This window comes from Myxine glutinosa, chromosome 1 (assembly GCF_964187855.1).
Source record: "Myxine glutinosa chromosome 1, kmMyxGlut1.1, whole genome shotgun sequence".
In the NCBI taxonomy this organism is placed as follows: Eukaryota; Metazoa; Chordata; class Myxini; order Myxiniformes; family Myxinidae; genus Myxine; species Myxine glutinosa.
This window is the reverse complement of record NC_136261.1, coordinates 74,041,427-74,064,857: the sequence shown is the minus strand read 5'-3', so window position 1 is coordinate 74,064,857 and position 23,431 is coordinate 74,041,427. Positions and strand designations below refer to the sequence as shown.

Genomic DNA, 23,431 nt, shown 5'->3' with positions numbered 1-23,431 from the left:
CACTTGTACAGGGCTGACAGGATGGCCTTGAGGTACACACACTCACCTCCAAGCTGTCTAGCCTGGGTTTGAATCCTGACCCAGCTATAAACTGTCATCCCTATGTTTCACAGGCAGGGTGATTCATCAATATGTGTGCCGTCCCTCGGATGGTTGTTAAACTGGGTATCCCATCTGCCAGTATTCGTTGGTGGACGTTAAAGATCCCACAGTGTCCTTTGCGAAGAGTCAGCCAGCTATCTCCAGCACCATGGCCAAATTATAAATTCCTGCCTTAAGCAGCAGAGGGCACTGCATCATCTGCACAGCCACACCCTCAGCCAATGATACAGGCTGCATATGAATGAAGAAGAAGACCTCTCTTGACTCTTTCTAATCTGTGGGGACTTTAATTGCCACCATGTACACTGGCTTAGGGTTGGTTCACATACTTCAGTGCATGGCTGAGCAGCTAGATTCTGTGAAATGACTGAACTTGGTTTTTCTTTTTTCAAATGACTAGTATTTTTTTTTCCTTATGCACATCTCCCGAAATGGCAACCATTCATTACTGGACCTTTCCATGTCAAACATTTCCTCAAACTTGCTCTCCTCCTCCTCCTCAGTTCCTTTAAGCTCTTCTGACCATGTGTTGGTAAATGTGCGAGTCTCGGCAGTTATTAGAGATCCCCCAAAGTGCAGATGTGTATGGCAATTTGGTAAAATCCGCCCTAAAAATCGCTTTCTCCACTCAAGACTGGTCCATCATCACATCAGCTCCAAACATTGACTGCTCCTGGAATTTATTTTACAATGGACTAATTTATCTTCGTTACAAGTTCATTCCATCCTGTATTCAACTTTTGTGTCCATCCTCTCGACCCTTGTACATGGTGAGGCCGTTGCAGGGAAACCAATTACATTCTCCTCCTGGAAGACAAACCCAACTGATGGGAATTTGCGATCTTTATGCACAGCTTGGAATCATTGTGTATCTGTTCTATGAAGAGCCAGGCCCCAACTTTGGACTCACCTGTGATCCAAATTCTTCAGCCTCTCATTGTCCTCTGAAGCCTGGTGAGAGCTGGTCAGTTCTGTCTCTGGTACACATTTCCCTTTCATTCCCTCCGTCTAAGGAACGAACTCATGCTGGACAATGCTCGGGAAACAGCAGAGTTCTTGCACTCCATCTCTTCACTCAAAAGGCCACGGTCCTTTCTTCAGTAGAGAATTTTGCCTTCTCCCTGTCTCCTGCTATAGTGGAGAGGTTTCGGACCTTGATTGACACCTCCTTCACAACCAGATCCTGATAACACAGGAGATCTCATCATCAGAAACCTATCATAATCCTCTCTCCTTGTGCCTCAGTCCTATCATACCTTCTCGCTTCTCTCTTTTACAAGTCCTTCATGTAAGGACAGATTTTGGAAAGTTGCAATCAACAACTTATCCATAGGTTCCAAAACTGATCCCATCAACGACAGACCTATTAGCCTTCTACCAATCATAAGGAAAGTAATGGAGTCTGTCATTGCAGCTAACTTTAGGCACTATCTCTTCTCTAATCCACTAATCTCTGATAACTAGTTTGCCTTCTGGCCTGGCTATTCCACCTTGGAAATGTTACTTCTTCTGAAACTGCAGTGGGTAGATGCTCTGAATCACAAGCAAGAGTTTGGGCCATCTCTCGAGCCTTTGACACTGTCTGATATCCAACCTTGATTTCAAAATGATTTTGCTTTGCTATTCAGGGTTCCCTGCTCAAATGGTTGTCTGATTTCCTCTATGAGCAAAAACTGCAGGTGTCCCTTGATGGTGTCCTTTCCCATGATATTTTTCCTTTAGACTGCAGGTTACATATGCAAGGTAGCATCTTTGGACTGAAGTCATTATTGAACTATATCAATGATTGAACTATTTCAATGAACTATTTCACATGATTATTTTGAAAACCAACTATATTTTTGCCATTGGCCCCGACCTGTGTATAATGAAACATCACTCTTGAGAATGACCGCCCGCTGCTGAATTTGTTACGTCAGACCTGGACAAGATGAGCTGCTGATCAGGAAATTGGAACATGACATTCACAACAAACAAGTCATACTCTCACGCTATATACCCACAAGGATCAGCCATTGAACCATCCAATCTAATTGTCTGGACAGCCACTAGAAGAGGCACAGTTCCTGGATCTCCAATCTCCAATGAATTCTGAAAATTCTGAAAATGTTCTGAAACATTGAAATTCTGAAAATGAAAATGTTGAATTCTGAAATGTTCCTGGATCTTTTCTTCTCCAATGGCTTGATCACTGATCATCAATTTTGTTTCAGACCAGGGCACTCTACTCTGGACATGCTGCTTCTGGTGTCACAACAATGGATGGAGGTCCTCAATGCCAAACAGGAAATTAGAGCTGTCTCCCTTGACACATCACGTGCCTTCGATATGGTCTGGCACCCCGCTCTGCTCACCAAACTCTCCTCCTATGGTATCCATGGAAATCTCCACTCATGGCTTGCGGACTTCCTCTCTAGTCGTAGTCAACGTGTGGCCCTGAATGGATTTCTCTCATCTTCCCTTCCTGTTCAGGCTAGAGTTCCCCAAGGCAGTGTTCTGGGCCCTGTGCTTTTTTTGGTCTTCATCAATGATCTCTCCGACTCTCTGGAAAATCCTCTCTATCTCTTTGCTGATGACTCCACTCTCTGCCGCTCCATACCTCATCCCTCAGATCGGCAGTCTGCAGCCTCCTCACTCTCTGCAGACCTGGACAAAATCACAGACTGATCAAACAAGTGGAACATGTCTTTCAATCCTGACAAATCTCACACTCTCACTATGTCTCTCCGAAAAGACCGTCTGGATAACCCTCCCATCTACTTTCTGAATAATCCTCTCCAAGAAGTTCTGTCACTCAAGCTTTTGGGTCTCACTATCTGCCATGATATTTCCTGGGAAAACCAAATTTCTAAGCTGGCCTCCAAAGCCAGTCGCCGTCTGGGCATCCTCCGTCATGCAAAGTCCTTTCTGGGCATTTCTGAGCTCCTCACCACATACAAAGCTTTCATCTGCAGCTCAATGGAATACTGCTCTCCCCTCTGGGCTGGTGCTCCTGCCTCACACCTAGCTCGGCTTCACGCTGTTGAAACCAAAGCTTTCAGAATCATTGGAATCTCCCGCGATGAAGCTCTGAGGGCCTTTCACTCACTCACCGCAGGCAGATTGGTGGTCTTTCTGTCTTCTACCGACTCCTCTCCAGCCTAGCTCCCCCAGCTCTGTCTGTGCTCTGGTCCCCAGATATTCCTACAGGTCGCACAGGATCTGCCAGCACACTCTTCTGGTGAAATTGCTAAAATCAAGACTCTCAGCTCACCTTCACTCTTTCATTCCTCTTTTCTCCCACCTCTGGAACAAACTCCCTCACTCTCTTCAATCCCACTTCTCCCTCCAAGTCTTTAAAACAGCTGTTCACCACCATCTCTTCTCTTCCCCCATCCAAAAACTTGATCTGTTCTACCCCCGTTAATTCACCCCAGATCCAGTTTTTTGAAATACCAACTTCTTTCTTGCAAGTCCTAGCAGTGTCCATGTTTTATACCTCTCCCACCCCGCCACCCCCCCTTCCCATGCCTCCTGCCCCCAAGCCCTCTCCCTCCCACAGATCTCCCGATGTCCCTGTTCTCTACTGTAGTACTTTTGTGTGCTTCCCTCTCTCTCCCCATCTTGTCTCCCGCTCCCTTTATTATATGTTTTATGTGTCAGTTTTTTTTTGATTAATGTTACCTCTTACACGAGCCTCAATCATGTATCCAAAATTTTTTAAAAAGCTCCTTCGCCTCACTATCTGTCATAACCTTTTGTTTGGTTTGACACCATCTGGATATTCACCTTAGTGATAAGAAATTCATGAGCCAAAATTCATGAAAGCCCATTACAGAGTACAAGGCTGGCATACGGAGCTCCATGGAGTACAGCTCTCCATTTTGGGTGGTGTTTCTGCTTTCCACTTTGTTCCTTTTGAAGCCATCAAAAAGCTTTCCACACCATTGGAATCTCAAGACACCCAGGGAATGTCTTTTTTCCACCGACAGCAAGTTGGTAGGCTCTCACTCTGCCCTCCTTAAGCCACCACAGGCCACTCATGTTCCTCAAAGAACCATTACCTTCTCACGCGCCCAAAGTCCAGGCGGGTTGCTCACCTGCATTCATTCATCCCCTTGCTTTCCTGATTGTAGAATTGTGTCCCTGTATCCATGTCTGTTCCTCTATATACTAATCTTTCAAATGCTGGAGGTGGACAGAGGTCATATTTTCACCCCTGTTTGTTACTTGGCAAAAAATATATTTTTTGACAAGTATGTTGATCACTTCAGTTTGTGTGTTTGTTTGTCTATCCGCTCACTTATACTTGCCTACAGGTCACAATTTTAAACCGATCTTCACGAAACTTCACCAAATGGTAGAGTTTGTGGTCCGACAAAATCCTATATATTTTTGAGGTCAAAAGGTCAACAAAGGCCAAAGGTCAACCACTTTTCTCAGATTTCTAGAATCATCAATTTTCATCCGATTGACTTGAAATTTGAATAGGATTTTCATATCAGCTAACTGAATTCAACCACCAACTATTTGTGAGATCAGCTTCGGTCAAAAGGTCAACATAGGTCAAAGGTCAACCACTTTTCTCAGATTTCTAAAATCATCAATTTTCATCTGATTGACCTGAAATTTGAAAAGGATTTGCATATAAGCTTACTGAAACCAACCACCAACTAAGCTATTTATACACGTGATAACGTAGATAAATAGCTTATAGTTATAATGGTGTTTCTGTGGGAGCAACGACTTCTACAGGAAGTAAAAATATTATACTCCACAAACACGTATGCTTAGCTTTTTAAACAGTCGCTCATGCTCTTTATAACACTAAATGAAGAAATTTGGAGGAATCTCGACATCCGTGAAGTAAGGTTTACTTACGGAACTGAGCGAAGATCTACTGTACTCTATATAACCCACAAATGTTGGGTTAATAACATGGCCCTTTCTGCCACTACCGTGGCATTTTTCGTAGCGAACTTTTGAAACTCGCTCCTGCTGTTTCATACGAAACTGAAAGGGAGAAGCTCGGGTTGTGCTCCTATACCAAGCCGCTAGCTAGTGCTTGCCAAGCCAGCCGTTCCTTAATGGTTTTGAATGGAGTGATTGCTCAAATGCTTAAACCACTTGGCGATCTCTTCACAAGAAACTTGGAAAATGAACACACACCCAATGTTCTTGAGACCCGCCCATAGATCGACTGTAATCTATATACCCCAAAGAGGAATGACCCTTCCTGCCCCTCCCGGAGTCTGCGGGTGTACTAGTTTCTAAAATCCTCAATTTTCATCCGATTGACTTGAAATTTGAAAAGGATTTGCATATATGCTTACTGAAACCAACCACTAACTATTTTTGAGGTCAACATAGGCCAATAGGTCAACAAAGGCCAAATTTCTAGAATTGTAAATTTTCATCCGATTAACTTAAACTTTGAAGACGATTTGCATATCGGGTCACTGAATTCAACCACTAATTATTTTTGAGGTCAAAAGGATGCTCTTCTGAGTGCCATTCTACTTTGTTCTCTTTTGCCAAATGTTGCTCTATACGTGATTTTTCATTTGTGTATTTGTTTGTCTGTTTCTCACATACTTGTGTACAGGTCACAATTTTAAACCGATCTTCACGAAACTTCACCAAATGGTGAAGATTGTGGTCCGACAAAATTCTTTATATTTGTGAGGTCACAAGGTCAACATAGGCCAAAGGTCAACAACTTCTTTTTACAAGTTTCTAAAATCCTCAATTTTCATCCGATTGACTTGAAATCTGAATAGGATTTGCATATCAGCTTACTGAAACCAACCACCAACATTTTTAATGTCAACTTCAGCCAAAAGGTCAACATAGGCCAAAAAGTCAACATTTTCAAATTTCTAAAATCCTGAATTTTCATCCGATTTACTTGAAATTTGAATAGGATTTTCATATCAGCGAACTGAATACAACCACCAACTATTTTTTGAGGTCAACATCGGCCAAAAGGTCAACATGGGCCAAATTTCTAAAATTGTCAATTTTCATCCGATTAACTTAGAATTTGAAGACGATTTGCATATCAGGTCACATAATTCAACCACCAATTACTTGTGAGGTCAAAAGGATGCTCTACTGAGTGCCATTCTGCTTTGTTCTCGTTTGCCAAGTGTCTATGAGTGATTTTTCATGTTTGTCTGTGTATTTGTCTGAGCAGGAAATCTCAAAAAGTTATGGATGGATTCAGGTGAAACTTGGTAGACAGGTTGGGTGTGACAAGGATTAATTGATTCGATTTTGGTGAAGATCCAGATGCGGATCCAGATACGACAATTTTTTTTAGTGATTCTTCGCTATTGAGAGATGGGGCCAATAACGATATACTGTATAGCATGCTATTTCAAAAAGTTATGGATGGATTCAGGTGAAACTTGGTAGACAGGTTGGGTGTGACAAGGATTAATTGATTCGATTTTGGTGAAGATCCAGATGCGGATCCAGATACGACAATTTTTTTAGTGATTCTTCGCTATTGAGAGATGGGGCCAATAACGATATACTGTATAGCATGCTATTTCAAAAAGTTATGGACGGATATCACAAAACTAGGTGGATGAGTCCGGTAGGTGACAATAACAAGTGATTAGATTTTGGCCTATCAGTGGGATACAGAACATAAACTGTTCAGCCTGGCGGAGGTATGCTCTCTACCGAGTGTCGCTCTAGTTATCTCATGTGCACACCCATACGCATCCATTTTTCCCCATTCTGTTCCTCTCCAGGCCATCAGTATTCTTTTTGTGTTCAACATCCTTTCCTCTTTGTGAATGTCCACACCTTCCCTTCCCTAATATCCTCTTTTAATCTGTAAACATGCTGCCCCATGTCATTTAGCTCCTCCATGAGCCCAGACCCTTGTATATAAAATTTAAATTGGGCTGTCTAAATAGCATTCTTCATTAAACACCTCCACAACCCCCCGGCTCCCGCCCACAATCCCTTGCTTTTCATCCATCCAATTAAAACTTTTTATTTATCCAGCACAGACTTCGAGCTGCTGGATTGATCTTTAGAAAACATACAGGAATATCTACCTCGATGCAACTGTCATGATTCATACCGATACATTTTCATTATGACTGGAATGATTTTAATAATGATGATCTCACTTTACAGCCCATCTTTGTGACCATTATGATTCTGCCCATAACTCTTCTCAATTATGTCATGCCTTCTTTTATGACTTATCACCTTATTTTAAGAGACACTCAATTTTGCAGCTAACTTTTCATTTATATCCATACTTTTTTATGAATACCTTGTTAATGCCATCAGTGTGCTTTACTGAACTGTCTTACAGGATGGTGCAGAGGTAGGCCACTTACCTGTCATTTGTCTAGTCTGCGTTTGATTCTCGGCCTGACTCTAAATTGTTGATTGGTGCTTTGCAGTCAGGAAGTTGCATCAATCTGTAGGCTGTCCCTTGTATGGACATTAAGCTGGGGACCCTTCTGCTAGCATTAGTTGGTGGATGTTAAAGATCCCAGGGTGTCTTTTGACAAGGTCTAGGTGAGGTACCACCGGTACCCAGAATGGAACATATTCCAAATTACTGATTTAAACTGTGGTTAGCAAGTGGTCTGATCTTCTAATGTAAGGTTTACTTGGCACCAGTTTACACTGCTTCCTACCTCAGAGTTTGATTGCTGTGTGGGAAGCAGCTCTTGCACAATAAACAAATTCACGCACCCAGGTTGTCTCACGTCAAATCTCAATGGCCCACGTCGACTATGAAGGGCAACCATTTTGGAATTCTCAGTTGATTCAGAGCTCTGGGTCATGTTGAATAAGTGCATTTGGATGAAATCGAGACACGTTAGTGATCTGGGGAAAAACCTTTTGCTTTTATTTTCACATCAATAACTCAGGTGACATTTTGCTGTCCAATCATGTCATATTCGTCTGAAGTTGAGGAAAAGCTGTCTTTCTAAAGCTGTCTTTCTTTCTTTTGTTTGGAGTGTGTTTGTGGGTGGTCTTTTGTTACATCGTTCATTTACTGGTGATAGTTGGTTGGCTTTTCTGTTGCCACCAAAAGGATCATCTCAGCATGACCTTTTCCAAATCGTAATGCATTTGTTATGGTCTTCTGCTATGACAACAGTGCAGAGATGATGTTGTCCACATACATCATAAGGTTGAAAAGCAGGAATGTATCCCTGTGAGTACACTCTGAGGTCATTCCAGACCTCTTTTGTACCTGCACAATTGGCCTGGCATTGTCCATGGTTACACAGAGGTTCTTTTTCTTGCTGCTGGCTCACTCAAAAGCTTTCGGTCAGAAGGGGCCCTGACCCAGAGAGCAGCTGCCTCACAAGAACAACGTCCATTTTTTACCAATGATTACTGTCATTTATGCACCAATATAATAACATGGATGAAGTGTTGGGCCATTTAGTATCTTTACCACGTATTATGTTGATTCATTGTTATAAGTCGACAAAATACTTTTATCTGTGCCTGCAGCACGTTGTGACGACATATGTTGAAGGAATAAAATTGCCATTTGACCTTAAACTGTTCACGGTTCGGTGTGGCATCCAACATAAAAGAAAAGCAGCCGTTTATGATTTCTTTGTGAACTACGTTTGCCCATAATGGGAGTTTCACGTTTGCGTTGAAGTACACAGTGTTCCAAAAAGACCCGGACAACTTTGGTCGTAAATATATTTGGAACCACAAATGATACGATACCCTTTGGTTTATATGGTACAGAAACTCCGTTAATGTGTATGCCGTTGATTGGTATTTCCATAATTTGGGTTTCAGAAGGGGGAACGAAGTCCTCTAAGGAGTTGAAGTATCCAACCCCACTTTGGTGAAGGATTGTGATTCATGGGCTAATTTGTGAAGTTGTGTTGTTCTCATAGTTTTGTTCCAAGGGCTCTTTTCAGGTTTGTCAGTGAGCCCCATACTGCCTCCAACTGTAGTTCGTTTGTGGTAATTTTCCCAGTGATGGTTTGTAGGATCTTTGTAAGGTTATTCTTTATCATTACCCGTGCTCCAATTATATATCACTGGTAAAATTTTGGCAATTCAGATTCCAGGATCTTTTTACTTCATTCTTGAGGTCTTGATATTTGGTCATTTTCTTGATTTCTGCATTATTTAGACCAAAATTACTGTGTACTGAAGCCACAATTCACAATGCTTTATTTTCCTTTTTGTTTTTGAGTACTATGTCCGGTCAGAATGCTTTATTTTCCATGTTCACGCTGGATGGGATCATCGGGTCATACATGAGCATTATGTCCTTGTTTTCAATGATTGCCTTTCGTTCATGTTTTCATCAGTTTTTGGAACTGGGATATTGAAATATCTGCAGATGTGCCAGTGGATTACTCTACATACATTGTAGTGCCTTTGTTTATACAGCTGTTCTGACATGAGTTTTTCACATCCCGATAGGAGGTGACTCGTGCTTTCTGTTTCTACCTTGCAGAACTTACACTTGTCCGATTGACTCAGTCCTGCCATCTTTTAAAATCCATTGGTGTAGTGTCCTTGGTCTTGAGCATTAATTATGATTCGATCTCCATCCCAGTTGGGCTGACCTCTTCTTAACCATTCCAGTGATCCTTCTTTGTCTATCTCCAATCTATCCAACTCTTTTTTATATTTCCCTACTCTTTTGTATTTCTCCCAGTTGTCACTATATATATTTTTATTTTGTCTTTTTGCAATCATTGGGGCTGTATTCGTTGCTGTTTAGGTTGGTTCATAACATCTTCCAATTGCACCTGTTTTTGGAAGTTTTTTGCAATGTGAGTGAGAGATACCTTTTCTAGTTTGTTGTGTCCATGCTTGTACACAAATTGTATTTGGTAGTCTGTTGAGCTTTTCACGTACTCTGCTAATCCTACAGTCGTCCCTCTGTGCACTTGATAGAGCTCCATCAGGCCGCCACCTCCTTCTTTCCTCGGCAGGTACATTATTGGGATGCACTGATTTTTGTAGATCATTTTGTGGATGGTAAGGAGTTTCCTTGTTTTGATATGTTGTTTTTTTATATCTGCTTGGGGCCAGTTTACTATTCCGCAGCTGTAATGGAAGATTGGGACTGCCAGTTACCCTGTGCTCGCGAAGTGAAAAACAGGGTTAAGCATTCAGTTGCATACGTGTGCCGTGTGCCGTACGTGTCTGCATTTTAAAAATTAATTTTCTCGGCAACTGTTGGTCCGATTGACACGAACATTTACCATAGAAGCGCCTCCGCCTGTAGATTTTTTTTTCTCATAATTATGATGTCATAGGTCACGTGGTATGGACGCCATCTTGGAAAATCGTTACAACTCTATATCTCCCAAACCACTCAATTGAAAAAATTTATACATGGCTCTTTGTCAAGTACTCGCCATGGGGAATAAGATATGTTGATGGTGGGTGATGTCATCGGTGCCTTAATTATGACATCATAATTTGACAAGTACAATGCTAGGAAATTAGACCTGTCTCCCTCGACATATCACGTGCCTTCGATACGGTCTGGCACCCCGCTCTGCTCACCAAACTCTCCTCCTTTGGTATCCATGGAAATCTCCACGCATGGCTGGCGGACGTCCTCTCTCGTCGTAGTCATCGTGTGGCCCTGAATGGGTTTCTCTCATCTCTTCCTGTTCAGGCTGGAGTTCCCCAAGGCAGTGTTCTGGGCCCTGTGATTTTTCTGGTCTTCATCAATGATCTCTCCGACTCTCTTGAAAATCCTCTCTATCTCTTTGCTGATGACTCCACTCTCTCCCGCTCCATTCCTCATCCCTCAGATCGGCAGTCTGCAGCTTCCTCACTCTCTGCAGACCTGGACAAAATCACAGACTGGGCAAACAAGTGGAACATGTCTTTCAATCCTGACAAATCTCACACTCTTACGATGTCTCTCTGAAAAGACCGACTGGACAACCCTCCCATCTACTTTCTGAATAATCCTCTCCAAGAAGTTCTGTCACTCAAGCTTTTGGGTCTCACTATCTGCCATGATCTTTCCTGGGAAAACCACATTTCCAAGCTGGCCTCCAAAGCCAGTCGCCGACTGGGCATCCTCCGTCGTGCGAAGTCCTTCCTTGGCACATCTGAGCTCCTCACCACATACAAGGCTTTCATCCGCAGCTCAATGGAATACTGCTCTCCCCTCTGGGCTGGTGCTCCTGCCTCACACCTAGCTCGTCTTCACGCTGTTGAAACCAAAGCGTTCAGAATCATTGGAATCTCCCGCGATGACGCTATCTCCGAGGGCCTTTCACTTACTCACCGCAGGCAGGTTGGTGGTCTTTCCGTCTTCTACCGACTCCTCTCCGGCCTTGCTCCCCCAGCTCTCTCTGGGCTCTGTCCCCCAAATATTCCTGCAGGTTGCACAAGATCTGCCTGCAACCCTCTTATGGTTAAACTGCCAAAATCAAGACTCTCTGCTCACCTTCACTCCTTCATTCCTCTTTTCTCCCGCCTCTGGAACAAACTCCCTCACTCTCTTCAATCCCACTCCTCCCTCCAGGTCTTTAAAACGGCTGTTCACCACCATCTCTTATCTTCCCCAATCCAAAACCTTGATCTTTTCTACCCCCGCTAATTTCACCCTGATCCACTTTTTTTAGGTGACTTTTGTCTTCTTTCCTGGAAGTCCTTGGTGTCCTTGCGTTTTATACCTATCCTGCCTCCCCCCAGGCCCTCTCCCTCCCACACATCTCCTGATGTCCCTGCTCTCAAATGTTGTGTTTGTGTGCTTCCTCCCCTTCTCTCCCCATCTTGTCGACCGCTCCCCTTTTTATATACTTTGTTTGCTTGTTTGTTTGATTTGTTTGTTTGATAAATGTTCGCTCTTTCACGAGCCTCGACTCTGTATACAAAAAAAAAAAAAAAAAAAATCTGATCAGTATGAATAAAACAAAAATTCCCCTGCAACTGTTAGTCCAATGGACACGAAATTTTCAGAATATGTGCAGCTCCTGTAGAATTTTTTAATGATAATTATAACGTCATAAGTCACGTGGTACAGGCGCCATCTTGCAAAAAATCGAAAAAAGTTGCACCTCTATATCCCCGAAACCGCTCCATGGAAAAAATTGAAACATGGCTCATTGTCAAGTACTCCCCTTGGGGAATAAGATATGTTAATAATGATGTCATCGGTGCCTTCGTTATGACGTCATAATTCGACAAGTACAACACTTATCCGATCATTGTGAATTTTATTTCTCAGCAACTGTTGGTCTGATGAGCACAAAATTTTCACCATTGGAGCACCTCCTCCTGTAGAATATTTTAATGATAATCATGACGTCATCGGTCATGTGATACCAGCGCCATCTTGGAAAAAACGAAAAATGTTGCACCTCTATATCTCCAAAACAGCTGCATTGAAAAAATTGAAACATGGCTCATTGTAAAGAACTCTATATGGGGAATAGGTGTTGTTAACGATGACGTCATTGGTGCCATAATTGTTGAGTGTAATGTATTGAGTGTGATCTATGCAAAAATTATATTAGAGAATATAAATTTATGATGTCATTGCTCATTGCTCACGTGGTCTGGCAGCCATATTGGATCAAAGGAAAAAAAATGTTCAAAAACAGAAGAGTTGGCTCACAACAAGTTGACTGTGCAGGGTAAGTATTCTATGAATACATCTAGTTGGTTTATGGCTTTGATTTTGTTTATTGGGGTGAGATATGTTTTCAGGATCAGCCTCGTTCTATGCAGGTATTCTTTGGTAATTGTTTTGTGCATTTTTTATTACAAATTTGGTGACCCTGTTCTACTCCAAGGTATTTGTAAGATGCTTTGTTGTCCAGCTCCTGTATTGTTGTATCTCGGGCGATTTTATGTTGTCCGTTTATGTTAATCTACCTTGCACGAATGTGCATTTGGCATACTTATATAGGCCAAATTCGATTTGGATGTCATCGGAGAACCGTTTCACTAATTTCAGTTGTTCTGCCAATTTTTCATCGTTTGGTGCAAAGAGCTTTAAATCATCCATGTAGAGTAGGTGTGTCACCTTTCCTGCTTCTTTGGACATTATTTTATTGGATTTTGGGTGTCTCCAAGTCCTTGCTTATTAATGAATTTACTTAGTGGGTCCAGGGCCAGGCAAAACAGGAGAGGAGAAAGCCTGTCTCCTTGGAAGATCCTGTGTCGCATCTTTACTCTTGGTATTTAAATCCTTCCTTCGGAGTGCTGCAGGTTTAATGTGGTATTCCATCACTCCATGATTTTCTCAATCAGCTTGATTATTTTGGGATTTATCTTGTACATTTGCATGCACTTTATCGTCCATGAATGTGGGACACTGTGAAAAGTTTTTTTTATATCCATGCTGTGGACAATGGTTCTTCTCGTGTTGCAATTTTTGAGTATGGCCTTGTTTAGTAATAGGTTGTCTATTGTACCATATTGTCGTGTGACTACCCTGTGTGGTGAACACCGCAGGGTGACACAGATGACCAAACGAGCTTTTAACTCCGAGGCGTTTAATTCAATGGCGGACCCCCGTTACACGCGAGGGAAAGGGGGCCGAAGAGCTTACCTTCACCAGTCCACACGACGTCTTCGACCCTGCAATAAATCAACTCAAACCGACATGGAATTAAAATGGACAAAAATACCAGATTTATTAAAGAAAATGCCGGTAACAAAGAAAACACGATAAAACTATATTCCTAATCGGAGTGCTCCCGCACAGACACGAATACAGACAAAGGATAAAATAACTGGAAAATAAATACGTGTAGTTTGTGGCACTTAGCTCAAATCGGCTGGTGTATCTCGTCAGGAATCGTCAAAGATTGTCTGAGGCCTTGGCAAGAACCGCATGCTTTGCCGCGCAGCACGTGGGCGGGGAAAACCAGGCCTCCGTGCACAGTTCGCTCTTCCAGCCATGCTTATCCTCACGATATTGTTCAGGAAACCACAGTTCTCGGTCCGCAGCTCTTCCTCCTCACGATCACTATCAAGCTGTCGGAACACGACTGCCCGTGATGAATCTCCCTTGCGCAAGAAGACAAAATGGGACCGTTTGCGATGGGATCCAGAACGAGAAGACGCGAGAAGACAAAATGTCCACCGTTACAACTATTTTGTACTTGAGGCTCTGACGTCATCCCACAACGTCTTCGTGTCTGCTTCTATCAGCGAGTCCCATCTTACTAGTGCTTGTGCCAATCAAATCCCAGTCCAATCACTGCTCTTCGGGACGTGGCTTATGGCCCTGCCTGTGCCTGTGTGCTCACCAAGTTGATGTTGTTCACGGTAGTGCTTGATGCCTGGTTTCCGGTTGGTTTTTAATTAGTGTCATTAATTATGGTGTCGATTGCTTGGCTTGGCTATGGTGAGTAGTGCGGTGTCATAAGGAACACAGGAAAAGATTACAGAAGCATTTACATACAGGGATTAATTTACCCATAATCCCTCACTAATTAACAACCCCCCCCCCCCCCCCCTCTCATGGGGAGAAAGATACAAGCTGTTCCACGACATATGGTCGACACAAATTTCCTACTTATTACCTGGGGTTTCTGCTTCTTCACGGCCATTGGAGCACACTACCGATGCATTCTACCTGGTTCTAAGGTAATCATTGTCTATCCCCTACAAACGTAACAATATCATCCTCTCTTGCATCCCTTCTGTTCTGCCGCTAGGCCTCCTTGTTGTGTTAGGTGGTGGTACATTGTTTCTGTGATGATTCCTGTTAAAAGTTTGTTTGTTGTTGGTAGACGGGTTATTGACCGGTATTTGTGGGGTAGTTGGGTCTCTTAAGATTTTGGGATGAGGAAGGTGTTACCTTCTGTGAGCCACTCATCCATTTCCTGATCCTTTTGGATAAGTTATTTAAATGCTCAAGTGTAGTGAACATAGTGAGCATCAAATTGCTTTAACCAGAAGCTAAAGGTGTGTGTGTGTGTGTGTGTGTGTGTGTGTGTGTGTGTGTGTGTGTGTGTGTGTGTGTGTGCTTGTGCGTACGTACATGTGTGCGCATGTAATACGTATAATATGTGTGTATTTTAATGTGTGTATAATCAGTTAATCACATATCAATATGTCTGTATATAATCTAATTTATAAAGCTCATTCTAACCACTGACTGACTGACTGACTGACTGATATTAATGTTCGGTAACTTCCGGGTGTCGTAGAAAGTGTAAATTTGGTGTGCCGACAGACATCGAGACCGATACACCAGAAAAAATCACAGAACCGTCAGAAAGCATCTGTAAATGAAAATTTACCTTAAAAAAAACACAGTAAATGTGTCCCTTTAAAAAAAAAACCTTGATCGATATCTAGCATTTGAAAATCTAGCAGGAGGTCGGTAATGCTTGCCTATAATCATAAAGCCTCTTGGTATTATGTACCGACGTATGAAGCACGGTTCGTTAATGCTTACAATGTGTGAGCATACCCCACTAGTATGTATATAAGCTATGTGTAATATGTGTATAATCACGATTCATGTGCATAACAATCACAACTGTGCATGTGTATGCATAATCACGATTCGTATGTGTGTGCATATACGTGCCGCCACTATCGGTCATCATCTCCACACATGAGTGTCTAAGACTGAACAGAGTCGTCCTTGGTCCTGAAGCTGAAACTTCACTCTAGCAAGGAACCACGACTCATCGACCAAGCCGTCTCCTTATCAGGCTCCGTTTCCCCCTTCATCCCTGAAGTGGTGATGTAGATCCGCACAACCTCCCGTGTGGCTTCCAGGGTACGCCCAATCCCACCCGGGGACACCCCCACCCACCCTGGCAAAGCACCCCACTGCCACCGGTCATCATCTCCACACGCAGTCCCACTGTAATTCCTTCTCGGTCTCTTTCTTCTCATTCTTGTCCTTCTTGGCCTTGTCCTTATAGTTCGAAGAGCAGTTTTCTCTCCCACAAGGTCTCAAATGCACGTCAATCGGCGCGAGCACCAGACTCCAATTGCACGGCCCTCTGCCTCACCAAAGTTGCCACCCTCGGTTCGGTTCTTGCTCCCATCGAAGTTGTATTCGGTGCAGTTCTCGATCCCAAAAAGCTCGGTCTCTCTTATCCGCAGCTGATGGAATTCGATAAGGCATTCGATAAGGAATAATTCATTATCGACAGTATGTGGGTAAGAAAACGACAAATCCCACAAAGCTGCAGAGCCAGGAAGAGTCGCAAACTGATATGCATGTCGAATGGCATGACACCGGGCCCCTCTTATGCAGCCCTCATTGTGATTGAAGCTGCCAATTTTGGCTTGGTCTCTGTTGCCTTCGAAACTGTTGTATTCGACGCGGCCCTTGGTCCTCTCCGTCCCAGGTGAGAGGGGGGGTGGCAAAGCATGCCGCCTCCCCCTCACGGCACGTGTGTGTGTGTGTGTGTGTCTGTGTATGTGTATGTATATGTGTGTGTTGTATAACCACAGCCGCTGCTAGCTATTTGTATGAGGAAGAAATTATAGGAAATTGACTCGTATCATCCACGGACATTTCTCTTTTATCATATATTCTCGTGAGTCCGATTTTCATTGAGAAATAGAACAATTATAATTAATCATTTTGAAAATCTCCACTCATTTTGTCAATTTGTCTAAATGCTGAAAAATTATCTTTAAAATATTATTTGAATCAGATTTTGCACTAGCAATGGCCGGTTAAAAGTGCCCGGCGAGCAGAACCGAGTCACTGTAAACACACACAGCGCATGTGAAAAGGCCTCGTTTAGCATTCATATGTCATTTTGAGTTTGATATGGAAGATGCTCAGTTATTGAAGGAAGTTTCGAATCTGAGATTCGAATTCAGGGAGTTTAATTTTGTGATTGTGAGTGTATTTTGAATTTATAAAATTTAATATTTATGATAAACCACCAATTATTATCCAGATTTATTGTGTATAGGGACAACATCACTCAGCAGATACGAATCCTCGTCAACAACCTTTGATTGTTCTTTAATAATATCACTTTAGTTTTTAAAGGTTGCAAGGAAAATAAAAAGATGAATGTCATGGAGGAAATTAACAGGTTTAGCATTCCCGCATCAAAGTCATCAACGATAATAAACGTACAATGACAAATTCATGCACGCATTGCCTGCTGTTTGATTGCCTTGGCTGTTTTTTCCATTGCGGGATTTTGTTCGCAGATTGTTAGCAGATTGTAAAGCAGTCTGTGGTGTCAGCCTAGTTACACCATTGGATTACTCAATGTCTGTGTCTTGCCACTGCCAGAAAGCTTCGTCTTTCGAGAGAAAACTGCACTTCTCTTTTGGAGCACTGCATGTCAGCGCTGCCTGGCTCATTTAAACTGCTTTTCTTGACCTTTCAAGCTGACAGCCCCGCATTAGCAAACACTGGTATGCAAATTAAACTTTTCTCGTTTCCGTAAAGATTGGCGTAAAAGTCAATGTGCTAAACGCGTTTCGGTGCTGAGGAGCTTCTATTGGAATCTCATGAGAGCACAGAGAATCGGTCTTAGAAATCGGCCTATTCATTGCTGATGGATGGATGCTGGTCCATCACGAACCCTTGGAGCCGTGGTCGGTTCTTGTCCAGCGCCTGGCTGAAGAGGAAAGGGCATGCAATGACGCCGAATCAAGCTTCAGTAAATTACCATGCCCTAAATTCCGAATATTTTGCCTTCTCGTTATTTTGTACACCATCTCAGACGCCGAGATATAGAGCTAATCCTTCAAAGCTTGGCAGGTTTGAATCCAAAGGTCGTGCCCTTTTCCTCTTTCCCTCCTCCTTCCTCTTCCTCCCTGCTTTCCTTTTAACCTTGTGGTGCATGGCGGGCATCAGTCGCCTTCGCTGCAGGATAATAAATGTAAATGGCGAAGGGGGCTCGTAATTTACGAAGAGCTAATTTGACCGGGGCACCTGCCACACCAGCATTCTCCCTTAAATAGCACCATGGGAATTCTAATGCACTCCTAAAAACGGGAACAGCGACTTAAAAGCTGTTCCAGAATACGGCGCGGTCACTCCTGAGTTGTGTGGTTGATTTTGGCTCCATTGACTTACACCTGATGTGTTTGTGAATGCACAGGGACACCTCCAGGTGAACCTCGCTGAACTGTCATCTGGAAGATTGTTGAAGTTTTGACTTTGCCTAATTCTCAGTCTACTCGATATGATTGATAACTGCGGATAATTATTTACTGGCATGGGATAGAGTGTGTGAGATTATTGTTCTCCTAAAAGGGCAACTATTTATTTAAGGACTATAGAACTGTATATCGAAAAATATTCTGTGGCATTGATATAAGGTATCACTTATCTCGACCCAGGCAGTGTTTTCTGACTATTGCATCACCTGGAATTATCATTATTCTTAGTATTATGCACACTTAAGAAGCACAATTTACATGTTTTATTCTTCCAAACAAACTGTGGAAAAGATTCATCTGACCATCCTCCACTGCTTCCCGATCAGCACTTGATCTTCATTGTACAGTTGCAGGAAGATGACCTGCCTCCGCTCTACACACCTGCCTCCATCTCATTACAATGATAATAAGGTTGTCCTGTCTTTTGTTTTGGTGTTGATGAGATATTTCTCTCCGTCACCAAGAACTTCTGTGGCTTGTGACAATCAGCCGAACCTTCGACCAGTCACGACATGCAACCGGATTTGGTTTTGGGCGAGTTTCTCTTTTTCTTTCATCATCGAAAGGATCAGAAGAGCATCAGTAATTTCGAACCAGCCAAGCTCGCCACACAGGCATCCCTATGATCAGAGCCTTCTGGTTAGCTCTGTTTTACACTGACGTATAGCATACAAATCCGTCTTTAAAAACACGTATGATGTACAGCATCATAGGGCTGAACAAAGTGACTACACCATATTTGTATTCGTTGCTGGTAGAGCACAGATTGGGAATATTGAATGTGAGTAGAAAACGACGTGAAAAGGATAGGCATGGGTCATATTAAAGGACGGTTAAAGATCCATATTTCTATCTATTTAATTTTAATGCGTATTGTATGAGAGCTATGGAGTTTAGAACACATGCTGTTTAAATGCACAAATGATATTCTAAGTAGGAGCACCAGGAGTGACGTGGTTGAACAACACGGTGGAGCAATGAAATGTCATGACAGCGTGTCATGGCGTGTTTGACACTGGCGTCTGTGAGAGCCCGGTCTCGCGGTTCGAGGGCGTGATACGTGATTGATCGATGCTGGCAGGGAATCCGTAAAGGCTCAGCGCTAAAGAGGCATGATCGATCGGCCTCGTGGGCCCCGGCCATTCCTTGCTGAGGTGAGGTGGCGGAAATGAGCGAGAGGTCTCGTGCTTTAATCGTTCGTAGAAGAGTCGCAGTCTCCGAACAGGTTGTGTGCTCCACTGCCGGCTGGAGTCATTTGGATGATGTCACACTAAACCTCTGCCTACACCGCATCGCACGAGCAGAAATGGGAGCAGCAGCTCCAACTTCCAACTTCTTTCCTGGAAGTCCTTGCAGTGTCCATGTGTTTTATACCTCTCTCACCTCCCCCCAAGCCCTCTCCCTCCCACAGATCTCCCGATGTGCCTGCTCTCAAATGTTGTGTTTGTGTCCTATCCCCTCTCTCCCCATCTTGTCTACCACTCCCCTTATTATATGTTTTATGTGTCGGTTTGACTTTTTGTGTGATTAATGTTTGCTCTTTCACGAGCCTTGATCTTGTACACAAAAAACAACAAAGTTGTCGGATTATCTAAATATGGTGGTGTTTAGCAAGAGTTTGAGTGGTCTTTGATGATTTCTTCATTCTTGTTTTTCGACTAAAACTATTGAAGACTACTAACAGTTGTAGAAGATGTAAGCTGTAAATTGCATTTATTTTGTCGCAATGACAATTTAAGAAGGTAAAAAGTTTTAAGAGGGTAAAGTTTAAGAAGGTAAAACTATACTGATTTCCTCTTTTTGAGTAACTTTTAATATGGCACTTGAGATCATTGATCCAATAATGAAAAGACTATAAGAAGAAGAGTGCTTGCAGGGACATTGAAAGAAAAATATTTCTGTAGAGGAGTTGGTGGGAAGTTAAGGTTTGACCTTATATTTGATGTCTTCTTAAAGTGTCTAAGGCTCATTGTGGAGGTTGTGCATCACGAGCAGGACAACGACATTATGAGACGTCGGTTGTGTCTTTTGTTTATTACGAGGACATTATTAGGCGATGAACAAACTGACACGGTGTGTGAGGGATATGCACCTGGAAGTCCAGTATTACGAGAGAAATGTTCATATGGGAACATGAAAACTGGCCAACCTGTTACCAATTCCTGCAGAAAAAGAAAATATCCAACAATGTGTAAATATCATGGTGCAATAAGTACATAACTACTGGGTTTGTGTTTTGCAGCTAACTGGGATAATTCAAAGCATGGTGGACAACCAGCCCACTTTGGAGCAGGTACTGCAGGTATGTTATATTCAGTGCAATTTCAAACAAAACGTTGGAATCTGCACAAGTATGATTTGCCATTGGCTTACATCGTGTTTTGTATTGTTATCAGAGCAGCATGAGGTAAATCCGAATCATAATGTCCTTTTATTGCATGTAATGGTTGTGCAAGCTTCTTCAGAGGTTTAGACATTGTACAAAATGTTCTGCACACAGAGAAAGGCTTAAGGAGAGAAAATGGAATTGCCAATGCACATCGGAGGAGGTACATGAGCACCTTCGACCCAATCTGTTGCCAAATGCATCGTAATCGGTAGAAAACAGGACATTCTTCTCACGCTCAATTTGAGAGTATGATTGGCAGATGTTCAAAATGACTTGCATTGACTTTCAAAATGGTGATGCAAAATACTCCACCAGAAAGCCAGTCAACGCCGGATTAAAAACATGGTTTAGGATTGTGGGAGCACCCCTTTAAGTTGCTCATCGATCGGCGACTCCAAAAGATTAGTCACTGTAGACAAAATGACAGCATCCCAGCTCACAGGAAAGTGGAGATTAATGGGAAGAGGCCCTTTTTAAGCCATTTTGGAAGACTGAGGTTGTAAAAGGGGATGGAAGGAGGATGCTGGCTGGTGTGTGTAGCTAACCTAGGATTACGAATCAGAATAGGCCACCAGGCACTCAGTATGAGAGGGAAAGCCAGAGTCATGGACATGAGCTGTGAGTGGGTGCAAGTAGAAATCGATGCTCTACTCCATCCGACTTTCTGACTCAAACCCATCATGGCTACGGCGACTTCAGCTGAGAGCAATATAATGCGAGCGAGGCCTTGTTGAAAAAGCCTTAGTAGTCACCCTTGACGGTTACGTCGGTTCCACCAAAGGCACTCCAGAGAGCATGCGGCAGACTGTGGCCGTTCACAGGCCTCCCCGCCATGCCTCATTCCGCCTGCACTGCTGGATTACCGGACCGACATTGGTTGTGTTTGATATTGGCGGTGCTCCCATCAAGCTGTTTAAGCCGAGTGCCCAGAGCCTATGCCCTCTATGAATATTAACGGACCTGATGAGATGTTCGGTGCTGGCGGAGCCGCCGGCGGCATGCCTGCTGTTTGAGAGGTGTCCTGGCCGTTGGTCTGAACTCGCATCACTCACATTACCCGGTGTCGTAATTGAAAACTTTGGCACGCTTACCCAACTTGAAAGCCAACACAGGCCTGTCGTGCGGTCAACTTTCAGGCCTATCTTTCTCTGGAATGCTCTCCGAGGAATGTTATTAGTGTCTCTTCAAATGGAATTGCTCGAGCTGAGGTTTTGGAAACATTTGCTTGTACCCAGTGTGTATACGACATTATTACCTTTCTGCTGCGCTTCTCATCGGGTAACTCTAATGTAGACTTTTTCATTATTATTACGCATTAGGGCACAGAAATACAATATCCATGGGTGGTGAGGTTTGGAGCGTGTTGGAGGAAGGGAGGGGGATACAATTGCGTTTGGTTCTTTTTCTTTGATATTATGGGTTTAAGTCACGTGAAGCCAAGTCATTTTGGGTTTGCACAAGCTATGTTCAGAGCAATCTACATATTACATATATGTAGGCTCAGAGCCCCCCGCCTCATATTACATATGTAGGTGGAAGTAAAGGGATGGTGTGGATTTTGAGGAGAAGGAAGGTAAAAGGCGAATAGAAGTTGGAAGGAGACATGAAGGAAGAAGGTTTTATGCGACATACCAGGAGAAATGAAGGGGAAATTGAAATGTTCCACCGTGAAATATGTACCGGGCCCCCCTTTCACTGGTCCTCACTGCTCTCTGTTGTGTACTTGCAGCAAGCAGATGAATGGATGAAAATGGAGGGGTTGTTGGACTCACAACACCGGTTCATCTTTGTCACCTGTGGAGACTGGGACCTCAAGGTCATGTAAGAGTCACATTTACTTTTTTGAATAGCACAGCTAAAAATGATTTCTTTGCATTTTCTATATTTGTTTGGATTTTTTTAATGCGATACAATTATCTGGGGTCGAGATATATATATAGTGTGTGTGTGTGTGTGTGTGTGTGTGTGTGTGTGTGTGTGTGTGTGTGTGTGTGTGTGTGTGTATATATATACACACACACACACGACATGGCCAGAAGTATGTGGACACCCGAACATCACACCCATATGTGCTCATCGAACATCTCATTCCCAAACCATGGGCATTAATATGGAATTGGGCCCCCCTTTGCTGCTATCACAGCCTCCACTCTTCTGGGAAGGCTTTCCACTTGATGTTGGAACATTGCTGCGGGGATTTGCTTCCATTCAGCCACAAGAGCATTGGTGAGGTCGGGCTTTGATGTTGGGTGATTAGGCCTGGCTCACAGTCAGCGTTCCATTTCATCCAATTCAGTCAGCATTTGAGGACTTCCACTTCCGGTCCCTTGAGCAAGGAAGCGACTTCGACCTCTGCACGGCATCAAAGTTTAAGTATTTTCCCATTTGTGTCTTTGTCAAATGTCCGCTCATTATTTTATTGTGTATGTGTTACTGTGTGTTTCGAGTTAATCTTGGTTTGCATTTCGTGCAAACTTGTGTAAAATTTAATCGTTTTCTGTTCGTACGGCGTGTGTGGCCTGGTAACTTGTTCCCTCCCCCCGTTGGTGTTTCGTGTATTTCAGTTATTTCCTTCGCTGTAGTACTTATTTCTTAGTTTGTCTCTTCTTCCCCAAACTTCCCCGAACATCTACTTTGTCGAACGTTTTAAATCCCCCCCAAAAAAATTTTCTTCTCTCCTCGCCCCACCCCCTTTATCTCCTTTTCTTCCACCTCTTCCTTCCATCTCCAGCTGTAACTCGCCTTTCCAATCCTAGTTTCCTCCATCCATCCTTTCCTCCATCTCATTCTCCATCCTCCATCTCATCCATCCTCTTACTTCAGGGACTTTTCCCAGATTGTTTTTCA

General features: G+C 43.1%; 1 protein-coding gene across 9 annotated transcripts in view; it reads left to right on the top strand.

Moving 5' to 3' along the window:
- Positions 1–23,431, top strand: part of LOC137425176 (ERI1 exoribonuclease 3) — a 317,378-nt gene that overhangs the window by 80,941 nt on the left and 213,006 nt on the right. For all 9 annotated transcript variants that reach the window (XM_078773403.1, XM_078773392.1, XM_078773408.1 and 6 more), the window contains exons 4-5: positions 20,438–20,497; positions 22,314–22,405. In XM_078773403.1, coding sequence (XP_078629529.1) covers positions 20,438–20,497; positions 22,314–22,405 — 152 coding nt within the window. The remainder of the gene's footprint in view (positions 1–20,437; positions 20,498–22,313; positions 22,406–23,431) is intronic.